At 43.6% G+C, this 27,806-nt stretch overlaps 2 protein-coding genes across 4 annotated transcripts in view; one reads left to right on the top strand and one right to left on the bottom strand.

Annotated features, from left to right (window-relative positions):
- The window catches only part of LOC128339364 (uncharacterized), an 84,044-nt gene extending 77,233 nt beyond the window's left edge, over positions 1-6,811 (bottom strand). The window contains exon 1 of the mRNA XM_053283132.1: positions 6,764-6,811. Within this exon, the coding sequence (XP_053139107.1) occupies positions 6,764-6,811 (48 nt within the window). The remainder of the gene's footprint in view (positions 1-6,763) is intronic.
- The window catches only part of TCTE1 (t-complex-associated-testis-expressed 1), a 38,541-nt gene that overhangs the window by 8,131 nt on the left and 2,604 nt on the right, over positions 1-27,806 (top strand). For all 3 annotated transcript variants that reach the window (XM_053304696.1, XM_053304688.1, XM_053304703.1), the window contains 3 exons: positions 18,449-18,660; positions 19,305-19,873; positions 21,906-22,355. In XM_053304696.1, coding sequence (XP_053160671.1) covers positions 18,480-18,660; positions 19,305-19,873; positions 21,906-22,355 — 1,200 coding nt within the window. In that variant the 5' untranslated portion in view covers positions 18,449-18,479. The remainder of the gene's footprint in view (positions 1-18,448; positions 18,661-19,304; positions 19,874-21,905; positions 22,356-27,806) is intronic.

The following is a 27,806-nucleotide window of genomic DNA, read 5'->3' as shown; positions in this document are numbered from 1 at the left end:
TTAATAGAGGTCTTGATTAAATGCATCTAAGACTGCTTTCCTGCATTTATAGAAATATTGAATCAAGAAATGTTTGTTCTTAGAATTGCACCATTGAATATTCAGGATTTCTTTTACTACGAAGTAACCCATTGCTTACAGTGAAAAAATTAGAAACCTGCCCATTATTATTCATTTATTTAGTGACACAGTTCATGGTACTTTACAGAAAGAAATTTTGAATTCCTGCCTCTAAGAGGCTTCAGTTGCATAGTGGCTAATAACCACTTAGATTTTCTGGGAAAATCTGCAGAAATGGAAGCTTTGTATTTAAATGTTTCCTGTTAAGGCTTATTTTTGCACTTTTCTCTTCCTTTCATTCATTCATATGCTTGGAATTATCAAGATGAGAGTTACAAGGTGTTGGTAGTGCCAGTCTCAGCATCCAGATCTGTGGGAGCCTCAAGAATCTTTGGGTGGGAAGCAGCAGTGTGGGCTAGCTAGACACTGGAAGGGAGAAGCAGAAGTTGTAGAAGGGAGAGATTTCAGTTGTGAGTAGACATGTGAAAATGTGGGAAAATTGAGGGGAGGACCAGTTTTTCCCCTGAAGGACTCCCCCCCCGCCCGCCCCACTCCATTTTTAAAAATGATTATGAAATATTTTCTTTTGGAATTGTGAATAAAATATTTAAGAAAAGGTGTCCAAATATATTCATATAAGGTCTTTATTCTTCCAAGCTTCTTGTTTGCTTCAGATTCATCCATCCATCTGTAGCTGCTCATGGTCTATGGAATGCACTCCCGGCAGATATCCACAGTTTATGCTTGCTGTCGGCCTTTAAGAGAGCCTTAAAAACTTATTTGTTTGGCCTGGCCTTCCAAGGCTTGCAAAGTGTTGTTGTTTTCTAAAAGTATTTTAATTGGTTTTCAATGGTTTTAATTGGTTTTGAATTGATTTTATATTGTTTTTAGCACTGTGTTTTGAATTGTATGTTTTAATGTCTTTTTAAAAGTTGTTGTACACCACCCAGAGCCTCTGGATGGGGCAGTTTATAAATGTAACAAATAACAACAACAACAATAATATATGTGAAATAAATTTGTCTGTTTGGAAATATACCAGATCAAGAAATAAATGAACATCTGAAAAGGTAGAGAGGCTTGTCTCAATCCAGGCAATTCAGTTTTCATAAGTCATTCATATGAAGGATCTGAAAAAGCAGCAACTGCTGGTAGTGATAGCTCAGAAAATGAGACTGATTAAACAAACTTTCATGTGGCAAAATTGTATTCAGTAAGTCCCCCCCTCCCCCCCCCCGTTTCTGAAAATGAGTGCTTTCTGTATTTGCATGACACTGGAGGAGACTAAGTTCAGAATGCATAATAACTAACTTTGTTTTATTAAAATGTTGATAGTGCCTTAGATACAGCACAGTACCGCACTGATCCAAGAATTGGGCGCATACACTTGTTCTGTGCATCCCCAAACCACATCCTCACTTCTACCGAGGGCTCCTTGGAGGAAGAGCAGAATATAAATGCAGCAAATAAATAAAAACCAAGCTTGCAGGGCTTCCATGGCTCCTAAGAATTGCATCATTGCTGCAGTGACAAGCTTCCCATTGGGAATAGTAAGAGGCTCATCTCTGCAGCGTTGACACAATCATTAGTAGTAATGGAGCCTCTGAGCTCCGTAGAAGCGAGGATGTGGTTTGGGGATGCATGGAATAAATGTGCTCACCCCACTCTTCAGTTGGTGGGGCATGGCACTGTATTTAAGCCAATTTCCGTGCCCCCACCTCCCTGTTTTCAACATTAACTTTTTGCCTGCTTCTCTTAAACAGTTTTTGACAGTTTATGAGAAGCAGACAAAAAGTTGATGTTGAAAATAGAAGGAAACTGGCTTAAAGAGATATTTGGAGTTCAGCAGATTGTAGTCCAATTGTAACAAATTAAATAACGTTTAAAAGTAAATTACTATATTTGGACTAATTGTCTGAACAAACTATATTTCTAAATGTAATATAACAAACATGATCAATGTTATGAGCAAAGGAGGTTTTACATAATAAATGCTCCTAAAGAAACTATAGACCTGTAAAGGGTACTTTACTTTAGATCTGTTTTTAGACTGTAAAGGGTACTAAAAAAAAGTACTGGATATATTTCATTTCCCCCCAACATTTTTGTGTTTTTCTGGGGGGAAATTGTATGTTCCCCCTCATGACTTAAAAATTTCTAGAAATTTTACATCTCTGGTTGTGAGAGCCACTACTCTTTGATGTTGGAAGGTTCTTGTATGGGCTCTTGGGATGAGGAACCTTGGCCATCTGTAACTGTACAGTATTTACTCCACAGTAGCATTTAGCTCCACAGTATTTACTCCACACTGGAATGACCATGGTGGAATTAAAGGAAGCTGTATGAGATAGGATGGCATGGAGTGCATTGATCCAGAGTGACTGAGAGTTAGACACGACTGAACGGATTAGAAGAAGCTGATTTCACACACCCCTTAGTCAGATTTCATGTCAGATTGGCCTTCAGGCAGCTTTATCTCATTTCTCAAAGACCAAAGTATCCATTTGCTGTCATGTTTCTCCATATCTCCAATTCCCCACCATCATACTAGCACATAATTTTTCTGTAGCACCTGCTTTTTGCAGTGAATATAACCAAGGAAGACTTTGCGGACACATTTTCTGGAATGCAGCACAAATCATTTATCCTTTGTTTCTCAAGTTCTTCACATTTTATACATTTCTGCTCTTGTGACTGAGCAAGCCGTTTTATCAGTTCTATCCCAGACAGTTTGAGGTCTGGAGGGACTGTCAAAGCCTACTGCCGGTTACAAAGATTTCAAGCCCCCAGGGCTTTAGCACACCAAGAGTGGTTTCTTTGTGTCAGAAAGCAAAATAGAGCAACCTCATGAAGGGAAGGAAATAATGAGCTTGATCTCTTCAGCAGCACCTCCCTCTCTCTTTGTAAGATAGAAGTAGTATGTAGGATCAAAGTACTGTTGTGTGGAAGTGTGCAGGACTGTGGCACTGACTTTCACATGGATGCCAGCTTCTTTGTAGAAGGTTAGGTAGGTCTTTTGGGTAGGAGACTGTGTCGATCAGAGACTGGGATGATTTTAATTCTTAATTCATACACAGCGCTGCCTAGCCCCACTTCTTAGCCTGGCTGTTAGCTGAGGTCAAGGAAGTGAGCATTCCCTTAACCCGGCCCAAGGGCTTGTGTGCCAGACGGGCTACTACTGGCTCGGCCGCACGCAGAGACAGGTGCCTATAGTGCCCATCTTTTCGTCTCTTGGGGGAATCCCCCAATGCATCACACGTGTTGTGCAGTACACTGTGGGATTAACATTGCGGAGGCACTATTCCCAGTCTCTGTTTAACAGCGCTGCCGGGAACAGCATGGAGATTTATCCGCGCTGCTCCCAGCAGTGCTGATTGTGTGGGCATGCAGTTTGCATGCTGTTGGGGATCAGAGCAGTAATCTGGGGGAAGGTTGTTTGTTTATTTGTTTGTTTATCAAATTTGTACACTGCCCCAAACTTTCATTTCTGGGCAGTTAACAATAGCATAAAACAAGTTAAAAAAAATACAAAAAACTTAAAACCATTTAACAATTTAAAAATAAACCAGAGATTAAAACCTAAAAAATTTAGGAAGCTGAGAAAGCTTGGGCGAAAAGGTGGGTTTTCAGGTGTTTTTTGAAAATTGCCAGAGATGGGGAGGATTGTATCTCAGCAGGGAGCATTTTCCACAATCTCGGGGCAGCGACCAAGAAGGCCCGTCACTGTGTAGCCACCAAATGAGTTGGCGGTAACTGGAGACGGACCTCCTCAGATGACCTCAATGGGCAGTGGTGCTCATAGTGAAGAAGACGCTCTCTTAAATACCCAGGACCTAAGCCGTTTAGGGCTTTATAAGTTATAACTAGCACTTTATATTTTGTCCGGAAACTTATTGGCAGCCAGTGTAGCTCCATCAGTAAAGGAGTAACGTGGTCTCTCCGACCCAGAGACCAACCTGGCTGCCGCATTCTGAACCAACTGAACCAACTACATACAAAGGCAGCCCCACATAGAGCGCATTACAGAAGTCAGGTCTGAGCAGGTGACCCGAGGAACAGCTGAGTCACTCAGGGGCTGGTCCCACCTGCTTTCCCACCTGACCACGTACCAGTGCAGCCATGTGAATAGCCCCCCATCAAACTGTGCTGTAGAGTATAAGGAAAGGTATGGACCTTCCATTCAGTTGTAACAAATCACAGTGTGGGTCTCTCATTGCAAGCCCAAATTTACTTCAGCCTACACACAGGGGCGTATCTAGGGGCAGGGCAGGCAGGGCACGTGCCCTGGGCGCCACTTGAAGGGGGGCGCCATTTTGTAAAATTAATTTTTTTAAAAATGGCTGCCAAAAACAAAATGGCCACCGTGCATGCTCAAATGGCCTCTGTGAGGCCCTAGGTCATGCCAGGCCTTGCAGAGGCCATTTGAGCATGCGCGGTGGCCATTTTGTTTTCAGTGGCCATTAAATTTTTTTTTTAAATGGCCACTGCACATGCTCAAATGGTCCCTGCGAGGCCCTAGAGGCCAGTGGGGGGAGAAGGAACCTTTTCAAAAACCCCAGCCTTCAGGAAGCCCCCCAAAGGGGCTACAGGTAAAAAATAATAATATATAATATAAGTCACTGTACACATATTCAGATTGGCACTATGTACAGAGAATCAGGGCTTGTGAATACTGAGCTGATGCTTATGAGCTAGGATTGTATTCATTTGCTCTTACTTTGCTTCTTGTGATAAGTGAGTTAAATCTGATGTCTTGCTAATATGGCTATTAATGGTGAGTTTGTCTTTGAATCAGTGTGAAATCCTTAATATTAAGGCCCACTTGGAGTTTCTTGCTCTCTTTCTCTCCTTTTAACTGTCTTTCTGAAATACTAGAATATATTCCAAGCAGTGACACAGTTTACTCTGCATATCCTTTAATTATTTACAGAGTATTTGGGAAAAGTCAAATTCTCCATTGATTTTTAAAACTTATGTAATGGTGATGCTACAATGCATAGCAGAGAATTAGACAGGCACTTCTGTTTAGTTTCCCAAGTACACCTCCACATAGTATTTGGGTATTTCATGAGCTGCAGCATACTGAAATTTGTAGTTTTCCAGCATTTTTTAGTCTGGCTAAGTCCACTGCTAAAATAGTTTTTGAAATATTAAAAGATTAACGAGCCTGACTTGTATTTTTCAGCTGATATTATGGTAAAGTTATCTGAAAGATGGGTGTCAGATGCTTGGACGGGGGTGCAATTTCAGTGTTTGTCCTAGGCCAGGGGTGGGGAACCTTGGCACTCCAGCTGTTGTTGAACTACAACTCCCACCATCCCCAGCCACAATAATTGTGGCTGGGGATGATGGGAGTTGTAGTTCAACAACAGCTGGAGTGCCAAGGTTCCCCACCCCTGCCCTAGGCGCTATTTTCCCTAGATACGCCTCTGCCTACACATACCTATGAAGCTCATTAGTAAAGCTATAATTGGAAAGGGGGACAGCAGAAACGGATATACCAACTGGTTTTTAACAGAAAAGGTCTACTAGCAGGCCAACCATGCTATCTGAATAGAGGTAGATTCCAGTTGCTGGGATTCAAAACTAGGTGAAGGCTTCTGTCTTTATGCCCTGTTGGTGGACTTCCTATCTGATTGTCCGCAGGCAGAAAGAGGATACTGCACTAGATGGACCTGGAGTCTGATCTTATGTAGACAATGCTGTTCTTGGTTTATCTGCTACTTCTCTTTTCATTTGCCTCATGGAGACATTCTTAATTTACCCATTTTAAAAAGTCTATTTAATTAACTGTAGGAGGTCAAACTATACAACTTTGGATCTTCAGCACTGAAAATAACTTTTAACGTAGTACCCTTTTTAAAGCAATATCATGCATAATTTAAAACAGGATGCAATGAAAACTCAAATAGAGTTTTCTATTCTAAAACTCCACAACATTAGGTTTTCTCAGTCATTAATACACAGCAGAATAGCTGTAGGTAGTTAATCACTGCTGCAGCTTTTGGTCTTGTATAAGGGAACATCCTTAATTTACCCTTTAAGAAATCACTATATCTTGGAGCCACAAACACATTAAGGTTGTTTTCTTACATTTTCTCCTTCCCCTGTAGTGTGTCATTTGTCTTACTTGATTAAGCCACCTGAGTGCTTTCCACACAGGGCTTTTAGCATCTTCTCCAGAATGGAGAGTGTGTGTTCACATATCAGCCAGATTTACCCAAAGTCCTTGCAGGCTGGCTATAAGGGAGCACTTCACACGTGATTCGGGGTTTTCATTATGTGTTAGAGTGTAGCCTGATTTATATCCAGGGGGGGAAATTCCACTTTTTGCGTCAGCTTTTTGGGGCAATTTTGAACTCGCAGTAGCAAAGCCTCCTAGTAATCTTTCGGTAAAGCCTGCTGTGTGGAAAACGCCCTGGACAGTTTTGCTAGGTTGTTTCTTGTATTGCATAGAGGCACAGTGGGGAAATGACTTGACTAGCAAGTCAGAGATTGTCAGTCCAAATCCTGGCTGGTATGTTTCCCAGACTATGGGGAACACCTATATCGAGCATCAGCAATATAGGAAGATGCTGAAAGGCATCATCTCATACTGAATGGGAGGAGGCAATGGTAAACCCCCCTGTATTCTACCAAGAAAACCACAGGGCTCTGTGGTCGTCAGGAGTCAACATCGACTCTACAGACACTTTACCTTTACCTTACCTCGGGCATCAGGCACTTTGTTCTTCTGTTCTGCTTGTGGCATTGTATCGTGTGGGTTACAGGTTAATCTAAAGAGGTGTGATGTGGATCACTGTGTGGAGAACCTTGCCTTAGGACATTGAGTTGGGATTAATACTCGGCTCTATCCAAACTTACAATTTTATGAAAATTCCCTTGAGTGTGATCACAGTTAGTAAGCCCCAGTGGATGTAGATTCAGGCCTAGATCTAGGTTCAGATAAGATCTTCTGTCTTCTGCAATAAGCGCATGGACCGCTTAGGGTGTTACATGAAAAGAGGAGGAAAGGAAGCAAGAGTGACTTGCAATTAAAAAAACAACACATTTTGTCCCGCTATTCCTCAGAGGAACAGAGGGTGGCATCTATAGTTACTCTTCCCCATTTTATCCTCACAACAACCCTGTGAAATAAGTCGGACTGAGACAGGCTGAGGTGTCACATACATGGCTTATACTGGGGTTTGAACAAGTTGCCTCTAGTAAAAATCCGCCTTTTGGTATGTAAACTACATGGATAACCTTTTTTGTTGAATATTTATTTGTATATTTATGTATTTTTCAATTTTGAAGACTCCCCCAAACTTCCATCTCTGGGTAGTTTACAACAATATAAAACCAATTAAAAATGAAAACCTCAAAACAATTTAAAACCTCAGACAAGTTAAAAGGCTTGGGTGAAAAAATAAGTCTTTAGACACTTTTTAAAAGTTGTCAGAGAAGGGGAGGCTCTTACTTCAGCAGAGAGTGCATTCCAGAGTCTTGGGGCAGCAACAGAGAAGGCCTCTCCCTGCGTAGCTGCCAGATGAGCTGGTGGCAATTGTAGATGAACCTAGTTCATGGCGGAAAAGACGTCATCTTAAATACCAAGGGCCTAAGCTGTTTAGGGCTTTATAAGTTATTACCAGAACTTTGTATTTTGCCCAGAAACTTATTGGTAACCAGTGTAGGTCTTTTAGTATAGGAGTGATATGGTCTCTCCAAGATGACCTGGAGACCATCCTGGCTGCCGCATTCTGTACCAACTACAGTTTCTGAACTATGTACAAAGGCAGCCCCACATAGAACACATTGCAGTAGTCAAGTCTGGAGGTAACCAACATATATACCACTGTTCTGAGGTGGTTTATCTCAAGAAGCAGATGCAGCTGGAGTTATTGGCTGAAGCCAATAGAAAACACCTCCGGCCAGCACCTCAACCTGGTTCACCAAGGAGAGGTTTGGATTTGGTAGCACCCCCAGACTGTCTACCCGTTCCTTGACCCCATCCGGAATTTTCTAGATCAAAATCTTTTTCCAAGTTCTGACCCCACACAATAAGTACCTTTTGTCTTATTTGGATTCAGTCGCCGTTTGCTTCCAGGCAGTCCTTTAGGGAGGTTATGCTTTCTCCTGATGATGTTGACATGGACAGATAGATTTGGGTGTCCTCAGCATACTGATAACACACTTCACCAAATCTGATGAGTTTCCTCAGCAGTTTCATGTAGATGTTAAAAAGCACTAGGGACTGGTGGTGTGCGACTGCCGGTTCAGCTCAACGACTGCCAGTTTGAAGGTGGGGCGGATACCTTTAAGGACCGGGGAGGGTGCTCTCCTCCCCCTCACAGCATTTTCCCTGCCAGCATTGTCATTAAAATTGGTCCCGTGGGGCGGCAGCATACCTCCTTGCCACCCTGGAACATCACGAACTGGAAGTGTCTGGAAGTGTCTGCTGTGCATGGACACGTCACGCTTGCTTGCGCACATGTTGCAATGTGTGCACATGCAGTGGACACTTCCGGCCACTTCCAGTCCATGATGTACCAGGGCAGCAAAGAGGTACACTGACGCTCCCCCTCCCCCGGACTGATTTAATGACAGCGCCAGTCGGGGGAACACAACTGTGTGTGGGGGGGAGTAAGAGCACTCTCCCAGGTCCTTAAAAGTACCCCCCCACCTTCGAACCGGGTTCTGTGCACATCCCTACTGGAGACAGTATGGACCCCTGGGGTTGCCATATAAAAGTTCACATTTTGAACAGCAGCAATCTCCAAGTTATACATCTGGAATCTGCCCGAGAGGTAGGAGCAGAACCACTGCAAAACAGTGCCACCCACCCCAAACACTCTCAGATGTTCCAGAAGGATACTATGGCCGATAGCAGTGTTCCCTCTAACAGGGATTCCCAGATGTTGTTGACTACAACTCCCAGACTCCCCAGCTGCAATGGCTTTTGCTTGGGGATTCTGGGAGTTGTAGTCAACAACAACTCGGGAATCCCTGTTAGAGGGAACACTGGTCAATAGTATTGAAAGCCCCCCGAGAGATCCAAAAGGACCAACAGAGTCACACTCCCTCTGACAAGTCCTAATTGAAAATCATCTGTCAGGCTAACCAAGGCAGTCTCCACCCCATAGCCTGCCTGAAAACCAGTTTGTAATGGGTCTAGATAATCAGATAATTGTGGGGAATGTCAGTCAGTTATTTTAACATTTTATTTATTGTTTTTATTATTTTAGCCTATGCAATCCAATAGTGGGCCAAGCAAAGGCAGGTGGCATTGCTCTGTTGTTGTTGTTGTTGTTGTTGTTGCTGCTGCTGCTGCTGCTGCTGCTGCTGCTGCTGCTGCTGCTGCCAAGTAGCAGCCAACATGGGGAAAGGAGTTTATGTACATTCTCCACCCCATAGCCCACCCGAAGCCAGCACATACTTATTTCTTAATAACAGTCTTATTACTACGTGGCTCTGACTGCCCATGTGGGAACTCATTCATCCCTCCTACTATGAGATGTGTAAGCTCTACACACCTAGAACTTGCTGATTTTGTAATGCAAGAGAGATGCAAGTTCCCACTCTTAAATGCTATATAGTATGTGAAATTAACATTTTATGCATTAAATGATCCATAGAATTTGAAATGATCAAAACCTAGGAGACAAGCATGTTCATTCTACACTATTATACTACACTATTACAACTATAGCCTGTTGTGCGGAATCCAGATGCCATCCCTTAAAATAGCAATGGGGATATTGTATTTTATGAGCAATAGTGACTGATTAAGTGCCTTCAATTTGGTGTCAACACTTAGCAACTACATAGATAGATTCTCTCCAGGATTATCTGTCTTCAGCTTGGCCTTTAAGATCTCTCAGTGATGCATCCATTGTTGTCATAATCGAATCCATCCACCTTGCTGCTGGCCATCCTCTTTGTCTCTTTCCTTCAACTTTTGCCAGCATTATGGACTTCTCAAGGGAGCTGGGTTTTCTCATAATGTGTCCAAAGTATGATAGTTTGAGCCTGGTCATTTGTGCCTTGAGTGAAAATTCTGGATTGATTTGTTCTATGATCCTTTTGTTTGTTTTCCTGGCTGTCCATGGTATCCTCAGAAGTCTTCTCCAGCACCAAAGTTCAAAAGCATCAATACTTTCTCTATCTTGCTTCTTCAAATTCCAGCTCTCACATCCATAGAGTGTCATGGGAAAAACCATTGTCCGAACAATTCTAATCTTTGTAGGTATAGACACATCACGGCATCTAAATATCCTTTCTAAGGCCTTCATTGCAATCCTACCAAGTGCTAGTCTGCGGCGTATTTCTTGACTCCTGGATCCTTTACTGTTGATGGTTGATCCTAAAAGGCAGAAGCTATCCACCACTTCAGTGTCTTCATTAGCAGTTCTGAGGCTGGTTGCAGTAACCATTGTCATTAGTTTAGTCTTTACATTTAGTCATAGTCCCATTTTTTAAACTGTGCTCCTTGACTTTCATTACTCGAGCTTGCAGATCATCTATACCCAGTGTAGTGCAAGTTGTGGATGTTCTTCCTCCAACTTTAAAACCACTCATCTTCTTCCAATACAGCTTCTCTCAGTATACGTTCAGCATATAAAATGATTAAACACGGAGAAAGTAGACAGCCTTGTCTTACTTCTTTGCCGATCTGGAACCAGTCTGTTTCACCATGTTCTATCTGTACTGTGGGTTCCTGTCCTGTGTATAGGTTTCTCATGAGAACAATGAGATGTTCACCCATTTTCCTAAGGACATTCCACAACTTGACATGGTTGATGCAATAGAAGGCTTTTCTGTAGTCAATAAAGCACATATTGACTTATTTTTGGTATTCTTTGGCTTTCTCAATTATCCAGCATGCATCAGCAATGATGTCTCTTGTTCCTTGGCCTATTCTGAAACCAGCTTGAGCATCCTGCATTTCCCTTTCCACGTAGGGCTCTAATCAGCGTTGTATGATCCTAAGCATTATTTTGCTAGCATGTGAAATTAAGGATTGTGCAATGGTTTGCCACAATCTGTTAAGTATCCTTTCTTTGGTATGAGTATGTAGACTCACCTCTTCCAATCTGTTGGCCACTGTGGTGTTCTCCAGATTTGCTGGCATCGTTTGGTTAGAGCCTTGACTGATTCTTCTTCTGTTGCTTGCCATATTTCTGTAGTTATTCCACCAATTCCTGTAGCCTTCTGACTTGGTAATGACCGGAGTGCTGATCTAACTTCATCTTCCCGTACTAGAGGTTCTTGCAAATAGGGAATATCTTCTAGAGTATCTTGGATGCTGACATCCCTGCTGTACAGATTTTCAGTATACTCCTTCCATCTCTGTTTGATCTTCTCTGAATTAGTTACTATCTGTCCTTTGGTGTCCCTTAACATACCAATTTGAGGCTGGAATCTCCTTCGGAGTTCAGAGATCTTTTGGAAAACTTTCCTTGTTTTTCCGTGTCTATTTCCATCCTCAAGGTCTTTACAGATGTCATTGTAATACTGCTCCTTGTCTCTTCTAACAGCTTTCTGAAATTTCCTATTAAGTTCCTTCCTGAGGTCTTTATCTTTATTGACTTTGGCTTCTCTCCTCTTCTGGGCAATTTCCACCATCTGTTCTGACATCCATTTCGTTTTCTTCTGTTTCTTGGTCTTTGGCAGACTCTTTTCACATTCGTCCTTAACAACTTCTTTGATTTCATTCTACAGTTCCTCGGGCTCCCTGTCAATGAGGTTCAGAACTTCAAAGCGGTTCCTGATGTTCTCCTTGAAAATGGTGGGTACATTCTCAAGATCATATCATGGAAGCTGGATAGCTTTGTTTTTCCACTTTAGCTTGACTTGGAACTTGCCCATGAGCAGTTTGTGATCTGTTCCACAGTCTGCCCCCGGCCATGTTTTTGCTGTTATAACTGAGTTCGTCCACTTCCTTGCACCAATAATGTAATCAGTTTGATTTCTGTGTACTCCATCTGGTGAAGTCAATGTGTATAGCCATACAGCCTGGCTGTGTTTTCCTGTCTACCATTTCCAACCTTGGCATTCCAGTCTCCAACCACCACCAGGACAACTTGCTTGCATGTTCTGTCAATTTCAGACTGAACCTGAGCATAAAACTCATCAACTTCCTCTTCTGCTGCATCAGTTGTTGGGGCATAGACTTAAAGAACTGTCATGTTAAAGAGTTGTCCATGAAATCTGATTGATATTAGTCAGTCACTGACCTCATTGTACCCAAGTACTGTCATTGCTATATCCTTCCTGACTATGAAAGCAACACCGTTCCTTCTTTGTTTCTTGTGTCCTGAGTAGTAAATGGTATGTTTTTCTGACTGAACGTGTCCTATTCCAGTCCACTTTAATTCACTGATGCCCAAGATGTCAATCTGTAGTCGATTCATTTCATCTTTCTCTGTGTTGAACTTCCCCATATTCATGCTTCTTACGTTCCACATTCCCATTGTAATTCTGTCTTTGCAGCTTTGGATTTTCCTTTCCCGCATGGCAACATCAGCCACTAGATGTCCAAAAGTCTTTAATCTAACCATTAATCTAATCTAAACACCATTTGTACTCTGAAAAATCCTCAGTTCTTTCTGAGGACAGTACAGAAGGTATAATTTCCCCCACGATTGCAATGGGTACATGAAATGTTGTTTCACAGCCCTATTCACCCATTATAACAATGGGTACCAAGTACCCAGGTAGAGGGGAAACAACAGCATGCTTGCTTACCATGCTCCTGACACAACTCTGTAGCCTCACCCCCTGTTCTCCCCAGGTTCAGTGCATGTTTGCAGACTATCCAGAATCCTGGAACATTAGAATAAAGTCTCTCTGAATTCATGTAGGCCAGCATTAAACTCAGGGAGATCAGGGACATGGTCAGTGTGTCAGTGCTAGCCAGCATGTTCCCCTTAACTTTGTGCCGCATACATTCGGTCCATTTTGATGACACATAAATATAACTCGGGTATCTCCCTCCACAGGGCTCTGTGGGCTCCAGGAGTCGAAATTGACTTGACAGCACACTTTACCTTTACCTTTGTCTCGTGTGGACGAGACCTTCAGGGATGTGATGGAGGCATCCCACTCCAGGGCTGGTAGCTCCTCTGCTGTCAGGGAGAATAAAGGTCTTGGGCGAGGAGGACATCGGTCTGAGGAAGAGGGAAATGCTCCTTTAGAAGGGACCCCTTCCATGGATGATGAACCCATATCCTCTCGCACAGGGGATACTCCTTTGGGGGGTGGGGGGCCTCCTTGTAGTTGGTGATTTGATCATTAGAGGGATAGAGAGATGGTTTTGTGACCCGTGTGTTGACCGCACAGTGACTTGCCTGCCTGGTGCGAAGGTTGCGGACATTACGCAGCGTCTAGACAGGCTCCTAGGCAGTGCTGGGGAGAAGACAGCTGTTGTGGTGCACGTCGGCACCAACGATGTGGGGAAATGCAGTCGGGAGGTCCTGGAAGCCAAATTTAGGCTGATAGGTAGCATTTTGAAGTCCAGGACCCCCAAGGTAGCATTCTCGGAAATGCTACCTGTTCCACGTGCAAGTACAGTGAGACAGGCAGAGCTGAGGGGTTTCAATGCGTGGATGAGACGTTGGTGCCAGGAGGAGGGGTTTAGACATGTTAGGCACTGGGACACATTTTGGGGCAAGCAAGGCCTATACAAAAGGGATGGGCTGCACTTGAACCAAGATGGAACCAGACTGCTGGCGCTTAAAATCAAAAAGGTTGCAGAGCAGCTTTTAAAATGACACCTGGGGAACAGCCGATGGGAGCTGGGTAGTATCCCGTTTGGCAAAAGCCATCCTTTAAAGTGTGAGGCTGCAAAGAATTAAGATAAAACAGAAGGGGACAGAGCAGAACCGCATAAAGAGCAGACGGAAGCCTGTGCCAGCAGGTCACAGAGTCAAAAGAATAGCATACATCAGGGGAGAGATTCAGTATATAGGTGCTTATATGCCAATGCCAGAAGCCTCTGAGCCAAGATGGGTGAGCTGGAGTGCTTGGTTGCTAACGCAGAAATAGATATAGTGGGCATAACAGAAACATGGTGGAACAGTGAGAACCGGTGGGACACTGTTATCCCTGGGTATAAACTCTATAGAAAGAACAGGGAGGGGCGCCTTGGAAGAGGGGTAGCACTGTATGTTAAAGAAGGGATAGAATCTAACAAGCTAGAAAACCTAGGTGGACTGGAGTCCTCCACAGAAACCGTTTGGGTGACTATACAAGGCCGGAAAAGGAACATGCTACTGGGGACATTCTATCGCCCTCCGGATCATAATGCCGACAGTGACTGGGAGTTGCAGGAGGAAATCAGGGAGGCGTCAAGGAGAGGCAGGGCTGTAATCATGGGTGATTTCAATTACCCACACATAGACTGGGTAAATTTATTATTTTTATTTATTTATTTATTTGATTTATATACCGCCCTTCCAAAATGGCTCAGGGCGGTTTACAATTAAAACAATAAAAAGCTAAAACAAGTTAAAAACAATATAACCACAATTAACAATATAAAAACATTTTAAAACAACAATTAAACAATTTACAGTAATTAAAAGCCCCAAAATTGGGTTAGAATTTAAAAACCCTGGAAAGCCAGGCCAAAGAAATACGTTTTAAGGGCTCTCCTGAAGGCTAGTAGAGAATTCAAATTATGGATTTCCACAGGGAGCGCATTCCACAGCCCCGGAGCAGCTATAGAGAAGGCCGGACGAGCTGGTGGCAACTGGAGACGAACCTCCTCAGATGACCTTAATGTCAAATTCATAGTCAGGTCATGACAAAGAGGTCAAATTTATAGATACGCTAAATGACTGTGCCCTAGAACAGTTGGTCATGAAACAAACCAGAGAGAAGGCGACCTTGGATCTAATTCTGAGTGACACCCAGGACCTGGTGCATGATGTCAGTATCATCGACCCTTTAGGGAACAGTGACCACGGTGACATCAAATTCAGCATACATGCGGGGAGAGAATCACCAAGGATGTCTAACACAGACATTTTGAATTTCAGAAGAGGAAACTTCTCCAAAATGAGAAGTATGGTGAAAAGAAAGCTAAGGGGGAAAATCAGGAGAGTTACTTCACTCCAGAGTGCATGGAGTTTACTCAAAACCACAGTACTAGAAGCCCAGTTAGATTGTATACCCAAAAGGAGGAAAGGTACCACTAAGTCCAGGAGGATGCCAGCATGGCTAACGGGTACCATCAAGGAAGCCATAAAAGGGAAGAAGACTTCCTTCCGAAATTGGAAGGCCTGTCCAAATGAAGAGAACAGCAAGGAACACAAACTCTGGCAAAAGAAATGCAAGGTGACAATAAGGGAGGCAAAAAGAGAGTTTGAGGAACATTTAGCCAAAAGTATCAAGGGGAATAACAAAAACTTCTTTAAGTACATCAGAAGCAGGAAACCTGCCAGGGAGGCAGTTGGACCATTAGACAATGAGGGAGTGAAAGGGATTATTAAGGAGGATATGGAGGTTGCAGAGAAGCTGAATGAGTTCTTTGCATCTGTCTTCACGGCAGAGGATACTGAGCATATACCTGTTCCTGAACCAGGCTTTTTAGGGATGGAGGCTAGAGAGCTGAGTCAGATAGAAGTGACAAGGGATGATGTTCTAAACTGTCTGGAAAAACTGAAAGCTCAAGGGATGATGTTATAAACTGTCTGGAAAAACTGAAAGCTAACAAATCACCAGGGCCGGATGGCATCCATCCAAGAGTCCTCAAAGAACTCAAATGTGAAATTGCCCACCTCCTTGCTAAAATATTTAATTTATCCCTGAAATCAGGCTATGTACCAGAGGACTGGAGAGTAGCAAATGTAACACCGATTTTCAAAAAGGGATCCAGGGGCGATCTGGGAAATTACAGGCCGGTTAGCCTAACGTCCGTTCCAGGCAAATTGATGGAAAGCATCCTCAAGGATAAAATTGTAAAGCACCTAGAAGAACAGGCCCTGCTGGGAGTGAGCCAGCATGGCTTCCGCAAAGGTAAATCTTGCCTCACCAACCTTTTGGACTTCTTTGAGAGTGTCAACAAGTGTGTGGATCAAGGTGATCCAGTTGACATAGTCTACCTGGACTTCCAAAAAGCTTTTGACAAAGTTCCTCATCAAAGATTCCTGAGGAAACTTAGCAGTCATGGGATAAGGTGACAAGTACATGTGTGGATTGCTAACTGGTTGAAAGACAGGAAACAGAGGATAGGTATAAATGGAGAGTTTTCATAATGGAGGGAAGTAAGAAGTGGGGTCCCCCAGGGATCTGTACTTGGACCGGTGCTTTTTAATTTATTCCTAAATGATCTAGAAGCAGGGCTAAGCAGCAATGTGGCCAAATTTGCAGATGATACCAAACTCTTCCGGGTAGTGAAATCCAAAACGGATTGTGAGCAGCTCCAAAAGGATCTCTCCAAACTGGGGGAGTGGGCGACAAAATGGCAAATGCGTTTCAATGTTAGCAAGTGTAAAGTGATGCACATTGGGATGAAAAACCCCAACTTCAAGTATATGCTGATGGGATCTGAGCTGTTGGTGACTGACCAGGAGAGGGATCTTGGGGTCGTGGTGGACAGCTTGTTGAAAGTGTTGACTCAATGTGCGGCAGCTGTAAAAAAGGCCAATTCCATGCTAGGGATCATTAGGAAGGGGATCCTATATAATAAAACCCTAATGTACCTGCGTCCGTGTCTCTTGCAGGTGTTCTGCGCATGCGTGGTGCGTGTGTACGCAAGGAGAAGCGGCGGGTGGGCTAAGGAGAAGCGGCCGCCGCCGGGCAGGTGGGCGGAGGAGAAGCGTCCACCGCCGCGCGGGTGGGCCATGGAGAAGCGGCCACCGCCGCTGCCGGGCGGGTGGGCCGAGGAGAAGCGGCCGCCGCCGGAGGGCCAGGCCGTGGAGGCCCAGGCACGCGGGCAGCAGGCCCGACCGCGGAGGCAAGGCGGCGGGCCAGCTAGAGGCACAGATGCTCTGTGCCCGGGCCCTCTAGTTGAAAATAAAACAGCTAACATTATAATGCCCTTATACAAGGCTGAACATTCTCCCACTATACCACTTTAGCCCCTACAGTCATCTAGCCTTTAAACAAAAACTTCTAATAGGACCTGCAAAGTTGTACCTTCCTCCCTTAGCAATGACTTGTTGTTTCTTCTTAACATTTTGTTTATTTACTGTATTTATTTTATTAATTTGCAAGCTATGAGCATCCTTTCCCCTTGTTCAAATCAGAGGCAAACAGCAATTTTGCTTTCCTCCTGCTTCAAAGCTATCCCCTTCAGTTTATGGGTAGATGTTTTATTGTAATAGTTAGATTGTTAAGATTGTGAGCCCTTTGGGGACAGGGAGCCACTTTGTTTTGTTTGTTCATATCTATGTAAACAGCTTTGGGAACTTCTGCTGAAAAGCAGTATATAAATATTCATTATATTCATATATTGTGCCTTTGTATTAGCACTTGCGGTATCATTGCACAAAGAATAACCTGCAATTTGGAGGCTATGTAAACTGGTAATCTGAATGAGTGCTAAGTGCTATGAGTGCTGAGAATGACATGGGGGAATAGAGACATCAAAGTAGTTTAGAGAAAGGTGAGTATGGGTTTTGAGCGAGATGCCTTTATAGCCCTCCTGCCCAGAGTTGGCCCATCTCCTCCTCATCACTATCAGCACTGACCATGTTATTTTCTGTTCCTCCTGGCCCAGTCCACATCACCATCCAGGGGAGAGGGCATGGTGAGAGGACCTTGCTCCTCCTCCTTCTCTCTCTTGTTACTGACTGAGCATTTGGAGAGGGCAGGTAAATGGGCAGCAACAGGGATTCCCAGATGCTGTTGACTACAACTCCCATAATCCCCCAGCAAAGGCTGTTGCAACTAGGAATGCTGGGAGTTGTAGTCAACAACATCTGGGAATCCAGGTTAGTGGGAACTGCCCTCCACTGGCACACAGCTGCTCTCTGAAGCAGAACTGCTGCTTCATTGAGCTTCTCTGTGTGACTTGGGTATGAGTAACTTCCTAATTTGTTCACCGTCACTTCAGTAAGGGGTTGAAATTCAGTTAGTGGCCATTTATGAATTCAGAAATCAGGTAGAAAACAAAAGGCAAAACAAATCCTGTAAACAATGGTCAGTTCTTAAATCTCCTTATGTTCACAGAAGTTTGTCTGCTTAAAAACACTGCTTTACCAGTTTTTGCAGGTGTTTTGGTTGAGCTGGTTAATAACTGTATTTGCATAAATGCAGCTGGAAGGGCCTTTGGCCCCTTGTAGTATGATTTACAGCAAATACTTTATTCGTACCTGTTCTGTAAATTCTTCCCCTAGGAACAATAGCTGCGGAATTGTTAATGATCCATCTTGCACAGAATTTTCCTTTAATTCTAACTTAGGGAGAGCAAAACTTCACATTAGCATTCCAAGATGCAGGAGCCAGTTGGAGACCCCAATGCAGTCCCTCCCCCAAGGCAGACAATGGCAAATAATCCTGCAGCCAACCCTCGGAGAATGCGACGGATTATTGCTGAGGATCCTGAGTGGACTCTAGCCATTGTTCCACAGCTCACGGAACTCTGCATCCAACACATAATCAACAACTTTGAAAGTAAGTCAGGTTTCCTTCTCTGTGCAAAGCTTGTTGAGAAAGTATCACTAGATCACAGGACAGAATTATATCTGCCTCTGAGGATTGATTTAAGATCAAATCTCCTCTGCTGTTGCTAGATACTCAGTTGATTCCTTGATATTGCCTAGTTCTGGGTCATAGTCATCTCCTGTGTATCTACAGTGGGTGTATCTATACAGACTTAAATCGACATAACAATTATTCTCTCTCAGAGAATGCTGAGAACTGTAGTTCTGGGAGGTGCTATGTATCCTTAAGAGAAATCTCAGTGTAACAAATTACAGTTCCCAGGATTCTGAGGGGAATTGTACAGGGAAAGCCATGATTAAATTCTGGGACTTTGGTCCAGGGATAAGAGCACCTCTTTTTACATAGCAAAAGGAATGAGGAAATGGTTCTGTGTCTCCAAAAGGTTTGCTATCTAAAAAGAAACAAAGAAGCAGAGACCCCAGTAATAGCCACTGAAGAGATGCTGTGCTATGCTGAATAGCTCAACACTTCAAATTGTATGTGTTATGATCATCTGAGAGGAGAGTGATTTGGGTGAGGTCTTCATATACACTCTGAACTACAAAAGACTCCACACTTCTCTGTAGTACTAACTTCTCTTTTTTCCTAACCAGAAAATCCTATTTTGGAAAGCCTCCTTCCTGAACACCAAAGGAAGGTTCTGGACAAAATCTCCACAAGTCTGCCCCTCACTGTGACTGCCAACCTGATTAGTGATGAAGGCTACTGGAAACGGTGCTGCATGGCGAGGTGGACAGTTTGTGATGTGTCCTCCTATGGAAACAGCTGGAAGCGGATGTTCTTCGAGCGTCACCTGGAGAACATCTTGAAGTTCTATATTCCAGACACCACTAGCCCAAACCAAGTCCTGGATGTTATCCCACTCTGCAAGGAATATGTAAGGAAGCTAGAGATCGATCAGTTCCTTCCACCAGTGAAACTAGATCAGAAGAAGGAAGAGGAAGAAATCTCTGATACAGAAAGTGATGCTGGAATAGATGAACCTTCCATGGATCATTTTGATATGAGCATACTTGCCCCAGCCCTCTGCCACCTAGAGGAGCTGCACCTATCTTACGGTGTGAAAGACTGTGGCATGAATTTTGAATGGAATCTCTTTGAGTTCACCTATCGGGACTGCTGCTCACTGGCCAATGCTCTTAAGAAGTCTCCAACTCTAAAGGTAACTTGCCAAGTCCAATTTCGTAATTATGACTTTACCCAAGCATAATAGAATTATAGTTCCTGAAGGTCAGAAACCAATTTAACAATCCTTTCATTCCATTAGGGATGCTAATCTCATTCTAAATATTATTTAAAGTTTATTTGATGTTACAGAAGCGTAGGCAGCAAAAAATCAGATGTGAACTGGGTTCATAACTTAGGAAATCCAGTGAGACTGAACAAGCTGGCATTAGCTATACAAGCAAATTATAAAGAAAGTTCTCAAGATGAGGTGACTACAGGAGCAGCCCTTCCATGAGGCAGGGTGAGGAGCAGCAAGGGTGGCAAGCGCTGCCTCTCCCCAGCACCACGTGTACACCTATAGGCAAATGGAGGGGGAGGATGTCATATTGTCCTTCGCATCAGGCAGCAAAATGTTTTGGATCACCCCTGGGTGACTAGTACCTACCCTAAAATTAGAACCTGTCCCTGTTTAAAGTTCTAGACTTAAATGTTCAAGACAAAATTATAATTTTGTGAGCCACATTCAATCATAGTATTTAGCAATATTTGACCACACTAAGCACTTTCTAGAAAAGTTGCCTGATGGATGAGATTTACTAGGATGACAGAAAGTCATAAAGATTGTATTTACTTACTTATTTATGTATTTATATACCACTTTTCAACAAGTTGAGAAACTTCATGTTTCTCACGGCAGTTTACAAGTTAAAGCATAAAATGGCAGTTGAAAACAGCAGCACAATTGAAACATTAAAAGACTACCTGGGAGAATAAAAAGGTCTTTGCCTAGGACCAAAAGGATAGCAACATAGGAGCTAGGTAATCCTCTTTGTAGAGGGAGTTCTTCTGGTTACCACCCACCTCACTTCAGACAAGAGCACCCAGAGGTGAGCTTCTGAAGGTAATCTTAGTTTATGGGCAGGCTGATAGATCTGCATGTCTGTTTCCAGCCCGAATCATTCAATGAAATCAATACTTCCAGAGACACAGAGAGTCCAGTCTAGAGCATACTTGCATACCAGTCCTGAACACTTTTACCTGGCATTACAGAAGAATAAGAGCAAAATAAAAATCCGATGTGAACTGGGTTTGTAACTTAGGAAATCCAGTGAGACTGAACAAGTTGGCTTGGCATACAAGCAAACTATTAGGAAAGTTCTCAAGATGAGGTGACTCCAGGGGCCACTTTTTATACATTTCAACCAAAGCATGGGAACCACTTTTTCATGGCTTCATCCTATGGTGCTGCTGTACCATTTAAAGGCTTAATGGGTGATGTCAATCACACAGGTCCTTCCTGCATACAACCATTGCCCAGTTTAGATGCAGTGTGTGCAGTTGCCCCTGCTTCCATGTTAAGGTAAAGTGTGCCGTTGAGTTGGTGTCAACTCCTGGCAACCACAGAACCCTGTGGTTGTCTTCAGTAGAATACAGGAGGGGGTTACCATTGCCATCTCCTGCACAGTATGAGATGGTGCCTTTCAGCATCTTCTTATATTGCTGCTGTCTCATATAGGTGTTCCCCATAGTCTGGGAAACATACCATCCAGGATTTGAACTGACGACGATACATTGTGTTTGTTCTCTCTCTCTCTCTCTCTCTCTCTGCTCTGCAGATGGGTCAGCACTGTTTTGACTGCTAGCTTATATTACAGAGAGCCTTTAATTTCTTGGGCTTGCTTAAAGGCAACAGAGAAACTTTTAAATCTAGATTTCAATATTTCTGAAAAACCTATGAAAAATTAACTTTAGAACCACTGCCAGCACACCAGGAGCTTTCAAATGACACTTTGCTGGTACAAATTATATGAGCAGTTTTGAGAGACATAAGGATGACATGCTGATGATGTGAACTGTTTCAAAAAGCACTTAATGCATTTAAAATCATTTTCCAAAAAGCACTTAAGCCAAACTCCCTTGACTTTCAGTGAGAACTAAATGATTCTCTGGGAGTTTGAGGTAAAAAAATATTGTATTAAATGTTCTTAATTTATGCACTGGAGTGTAATCGTGTTTTTCGGTTGTAGGTCTTCAATCTCTGCCGAAGCAAAGTGGATGATGATAAAGCTCGGCTCCTGATACTACATTTATTAGACCACCCCTCACTGATAGAGCTGGACCTATCCCACAATCTGATTGCAGACCGGGGTGCACGAGCTGTTGGCAAACTGATCAACCGTAGCAAACTGGTAACTCTTAACCTGTGTGATAACAGGATCCGTGCTCAAGGAGCTCAGGCGATTGCTCACGCCTTGTCCAAGAATTCCACTCTGACGTCCCTAAATATGCGGCTCAACTGCATAGAGGATGAGGGAGGCCAAGCCATCTGCCATGCCCTCCTGGTAAACACCACCTTGACCAATCTTCACCTGGGTGGCAATGAGCTGTCGGAACCCACGGCCACCCTTTTCTCTCAAGTCCTGGCGCAGAACTTGGTTCTGACTCACATCAACCTCTCCTGCAACCATATTGGACTAGTAAGCAATCTCCCTTCTTAAAATGAAAAATTAGTACTCTACATAGCACTTTTGTGGCTATGAGTGTTCAAAGCCCTTCACATCAATTATCTCAGTGATTATTACAACCAGAGTAGGTCAGATGAGGGGCTACAGCTGAGAGATAATGGCTTGTCATTGTTGCTTTGAATCAAACTACATGCTAAATACGTGAATAGTCTGATGTGCTTGTTTTTTTAATAACTTAAACCGTAGCTGGAGAGGGGGGGCACGATTGATTCAGATAGAGACTGTGGCAGGTTAAAGCCCCCCTCAATCCCTGCAACAGTCCTAATTCTGATTCCACCCCACCCCCTGTAGATGCTACTTAAGCTTTTGTTTAAAAAAAAAAAAAAACAAGCACACCAGCCTGGTCATGTGCTTAATATAACATGTATATATGTTATAGGAGAGCTGGTTTTGTGGTAGCAAGCATGACTTGTCCCCTTAGCTAAGCAGGGTCCACCCTAGTTGCATACATATGGGAGACTTGATGTGTGAGCACCGTAAGATATTGCCCTCAGGGGATGGAGCCGCTCTGGGAAGAGCATCTAGGTTCCAAGTTCCCTCCCTGGCATCTCCAAGATAGGGCTGAGAGAGATTCCTGCCTGCAACCATGGAGACACTGCCAGTCTGTGCAGACAATACTCAGCTAGATGGACCTATGGTCTGAGTATATGGCAACTTCCTATATAGTTTGGCATTAGTGAACTCTTGGCTGAGATGAAATTTGAGCTGAATTTACAGATGCAACAGAATGAGGTGGTACAATCCTGAGGTGGTAGAATGGCCTCTACCACGTCTGGCTGTAGGAATGTCATTTCTAATGCTCTTCCCCATGTACAAAACGTCTCTGCAAGTAAAAGAGTAACATGTTGGAATGCAAGAGATTGTGGATCAGCCCTTAATTGTGCCAGTTTTCAACATGCAAGTAATTTGAACATTTTACACAAGGGAGCACACCTGGGACAAGCTAATGCTGGCCACGAACCAAAAAGACAGCCGTGCTTTTTGGAAAATCGTTTCGGTGGCAAACCATTCTAATATGTTATGCAGGATTCCAGCTAGAATGTGGGAATCCCACTTTTATGCTCTCTCTAATGATGCTCGACCCACGCAACTCTCTGTGCCACCTTCATTTGAGGTGTTACCTCTGTGCCCTCCGGTTATGTCAGGCGGAATAGCTGATTTACTTAGTCATCTCAAAACTGGTAAAGCTCCTGGTCCTGATTTTATTCTTCCAGAGGTTTTGATAGCCAATGTGGATTGGTGGGCCCCAGTCTTATCTAATTTGTTTACTTCAATAAACAGTACAGGTATCTTCCCTGCAAAGTGGAGAATAGCAATAGTGGTCCCAGTCTTCAAACGGGGTTCCCATTTTGACCCATCTAACTATAGGCCCATTAGCCTGCTTTCGGTGGTGGGCAAAGTATATGCTCTTTATCTGTTATCCAAACTTGAAACGTGGATTTCTGATCAGCAGATCATAGGGACCGAGCAGGCAGGCTTTAGAACGGGTCACTCCACACTTGAACACTGTATGATTCTGAACCATCTTGCATGTAAATACTCTAGTGCTCCCAAAGGTAGACTTTTTGCTGCTTTTATGGATTTAAAAGCTGCGTTCGATCTAATTCCTAGGGAATTATTGTGGTCCAAGCTTGGGAAATCCTCGATGGACAAAAGATTGTTGTTCCTGATTATGCAGCACCATGTCAATTCTTCTGTCTGAGTCAGATATGCTCCCAATGGGGCTCTAACTGATTCAATCCCCACCACTCATGGTGTCAGGCAGGGTTGTGTTCTGGCTCCTTCATTGTTTAATCTTTTTATCAACGACAAGTGAATTTCGGCCCGTTGAATAACGGGCGCTAGTAACGGCGCTCCTGGCCCCCCGCCGCCATTCCCCCTCCCTCCGCCGTCCGGCCGCCCGCCCTCCCAGCTCCTTTGTGTGTCCCCCCCCACGTTTAAGGGCCAAATCGGCCCAGGCACTTGCCCCCGCCAGGCCGGGGAGACAGGGACCAGGGGCGGAGCGGAAGCCATGTAACTTTAAAAAAAAAATTGCTCCCGTGGCCGACGCCACCGACCCTCCCTCGCAGCTGCCGAGTCCCCCTTACCCTGGCCCACTTCCGTCGGCCGAAGAAAGTCCTTAATTTAAGAGGCAGAGAGGAGCTCGCAAGCAGAGCTCCTCTCTGTGCAAAGCCTCTTCCCGAACTGCCACTTTGGGCACTTGCGCCCTTTGCGCCCAAAGCGGCAGTTCGGGAAGAGGCTTTGCACAGAGAGGAGCTCTGCTTGCGAGCTCCTCTCTGCCTCTTAAATTAAGGACTTTCTTCGGCCGACAGAAGTGGGCCAGGGTAAGGGGGACTCGGCAGCTGGGAGGGAGGGTCGGCGGCGTCGGCCGCGGGAGCAATTTTTAAAAAAAGTTACATGGCCTCCGCTCCGCCCCCGGCCTCCGTCTCTTTTGGCCGAGGCGGCGGCAGAGCCGCCGCCTCGGTCAGTTTCCCTCTCCTCCGCAGTCCCGGCTTCTTCGGGGCGGCCGTTTCTGGCCGCCCAAGATGGTCGCTGGGTCCTGGTGTTTGTGCCTCCCTGGCTCTGTTCTGGGCATGCGCTCCGAGCATGCCCAGAACAGCCGAGGCACGAACGCACGCTTGGTGTCCGTCCACGGACGGACACAAAACGTTTTATTAGAGAGGATTTAGTGCAGTGTTTAGAAATGGTAGATTCACACGCCCCAAAATTGGCCGACATTCGTATGCCAGTGTTGCTATATACGGATGATGCAGTGTTATTGTCCCAGACTCGTCTTGGTCTCCTTAGACTGCTGGGAGCCTTTGCCTGTTATTGTAATGACAATAACTTATCTATTAACTATGAGAAATCTAAGGTCCTGGTTTTCACTAAGGCTAGGAAACTTTATAAGTGGGTGGTAAATATGGAAAACACTGCCCAGAGCCTCTGGATGGGGCGGTTTATAAATGTAATAAATAAATAAATAAAATATCAAGCAGGTTTATAAATTTGAATACCTTGGTATACATTTCCAATATAATCTTAACTGGAAATCTCAAAGATTGTATTCTATCCCTATTGCTCACTCTCAATGCTCTTTTGCGATTCTGTTACTCCAAAGGAGGCCAGTATATACCTATGGCTCTCCAAGTTTTTCAAGCAAAGGTTGTAGCTCAATTACTTTATGGGGTCCCACTTTGGATTCAGGGAGTAACATCAGAGATGGAAAGGGTTCAATCAATATTCCTTAGGGCTATCTTTGGGGTACCCAAATGTGTACCTTATTCAGTGTTATGTTTGGAATCTGGATCTCTTACTATGTTTTTTTAAAGCATGGGAGCTTACTTTTATCAGATGGATTAAACTTTGCTTGGATATTCAGGAGCCCTCCTATTTTTTGTTTCTGTGGAGGGGCTCCTTTCCTAGCCCTTGGCTGTCATATGTCAACAATAAAATATTGCAGATGCATCTATCTCCTTCTGAAATTCTACTCATGGGAAATGAGAAGGCAAAGGTTATACTTATACAATGCCTTCATAACACTGAGCACCAGAATCTTGTTTCTAGGGGAAATAGGACCTGCTCTCCTCTCTCTTTTTTTTAATTGTATCTTTCCCCCTTTGGGGAATAGAGGTGCTAAATATTTAGCTTCCCTACACTTTTTAAAGTTTAGGATAGCATTCACTAGGGCCCGTATGAATGTGTTGCCCTCAGCCCTTTTGGAAAAAAGATTTGATAAGGGATTGTCAGATTTTGGCCTATGCCCTTGTGGTGCAGGCCTCCCTGAAATGGTTTTGCATGTGCTGTTATATTGCTCCCTTTACTATGATACTAGGAAAGAACTCATATTCCCTCTGTTAGAGCAATTTCCAGGAAGAGCTGACTCCTTTTATTTGAATTTGTCTTGAGGATGAAAATAATGAAGTTACTAAGGTGGTGGTGAAATTCTTTTATATCGCTATTAGACTAAGATCTTGTTTAAAGTCTAATTCATAGAAGCTATTGTTTTGTCCTGATTATTATGTATTATATTACTGTTGGCATATTGTGTTTTTAATCTTGTTTTAATCTTTGTATGTTCTCTGTATGACCTATAGGTGTAATAAATTGATCACACAAGGGAGCATTAAGAAATATGATTTCCCCTGCCCCTTTGTATCAGTCTGAAATGGCTGTCTGTTTTACTATCTAGAGCTCTACTACCTCATTTTGCTGCATGTGTAGACTAGGCCTCCCTTGGACTGGGGAATTCCAAGCACAGAAGTCACACATTTAGCAACTGCACCACAGCAACTCTGTGTTCTGGTTAAAGTGTTCAATTCAGCCGTGAGATCAGTCTGGATTATTCTGTAGTAAGCAAGTTTAGAGCTTCCACTGCAGTCTACTAGCAGGACACCCAAATGTACCTCTCTCTTACACACATTTGTGGATCTGCTCTCCTTTATTTCAGTTTTTAGTGCCAGAAAATGTATCTTACAAGCTACAGGAATATCACTACTTGATTGTTTTGGCCAAATTGTGTGGCAAATGTTAGGCTTGACCACTTGACTTTGTCACATGCTATCCAGGCACATTTGAGCTCATTAATTTTTCTTAAGGGCATTTCACACAATCGGTCCTCAGGATCTTCTACCCAAGTTTAGGAGATGAACATGCTCCCGTTTACCAGTCCTCTGTGAGAACAGAAGAGAAGAGAACTTTATTACGATCATAGACCAATATACAAGAAATACAAACAATGCAATCATGTGTGAATAAAAAAACAAACTGGGGAGGGGAGTGATTCTCTGCTATCACTCCCCCATCCTACCCAGCAACTGCACTTTAATAATTAGGTAGGAGGAAAAGCCCTCCTATTCATCTGCCACTTAGCAGTTGGTCACTTCCTTCCACTCCTACCTCATTTTTTTATTCACACACAACTGGTAAATGGGAGCATGGACAGATCCCAAACTTGGGTAGATGCGTCTCCTACCCAAGCACCGATCGTGAGAACTGTCCCTTGTTCTAGGATGCTTGAAGTGAAATCTTCTGCGTTAATTTATGTAGATAAAAGCTTGCCAGCTTTTAATATTCACAGAGCTGTGATATTTGTGGAAAAAAAGCTCTCAAAAAGCCCCAATTCTCCTGCATGTTAATCAGCAGATGTTTCCATATCCATTATGGCAAGGATCCAAAGAACTATACAGCTACTTTGGGCTTATGTGTCTGCAACAGCAACTTTCTATGACACATGGATATGTTTTTTGAACCTGGAAGTCAGGGGCAGGGGAGTTGTTTGTGATATATCCTGAATGGTATTTTTAAAATTTATTTTTTAATCATTCCCAAGCTCTTAGGTGTGCCTAAGGCAGCTCTTCAGATTCTGGCGTTTATCTCTTCTAGTTTCCTACAGCAGCATGATCAAACAACTAATGGGCTTAA

This window comes from Hemicordylus capensis, chromosome 1 (assembly GCF_027244095.1).
Source record: "Hemicordylus capensis ecotype Gifberg chromosome 1, rHemCap1.1.pri, whole genome shotgun sequence".
Classification (NCBI taxonomy): Eukaryota; Metazoa; Chordata; class Lepidosauria; order Squamata; family Cordylidae; genus Hemicordylus; species Hemicordylus capensis.
Note: the sequence above shows the minus strand (reverse complement) of the source record. Positions and strands in the feature narration are given on the sequence as shown.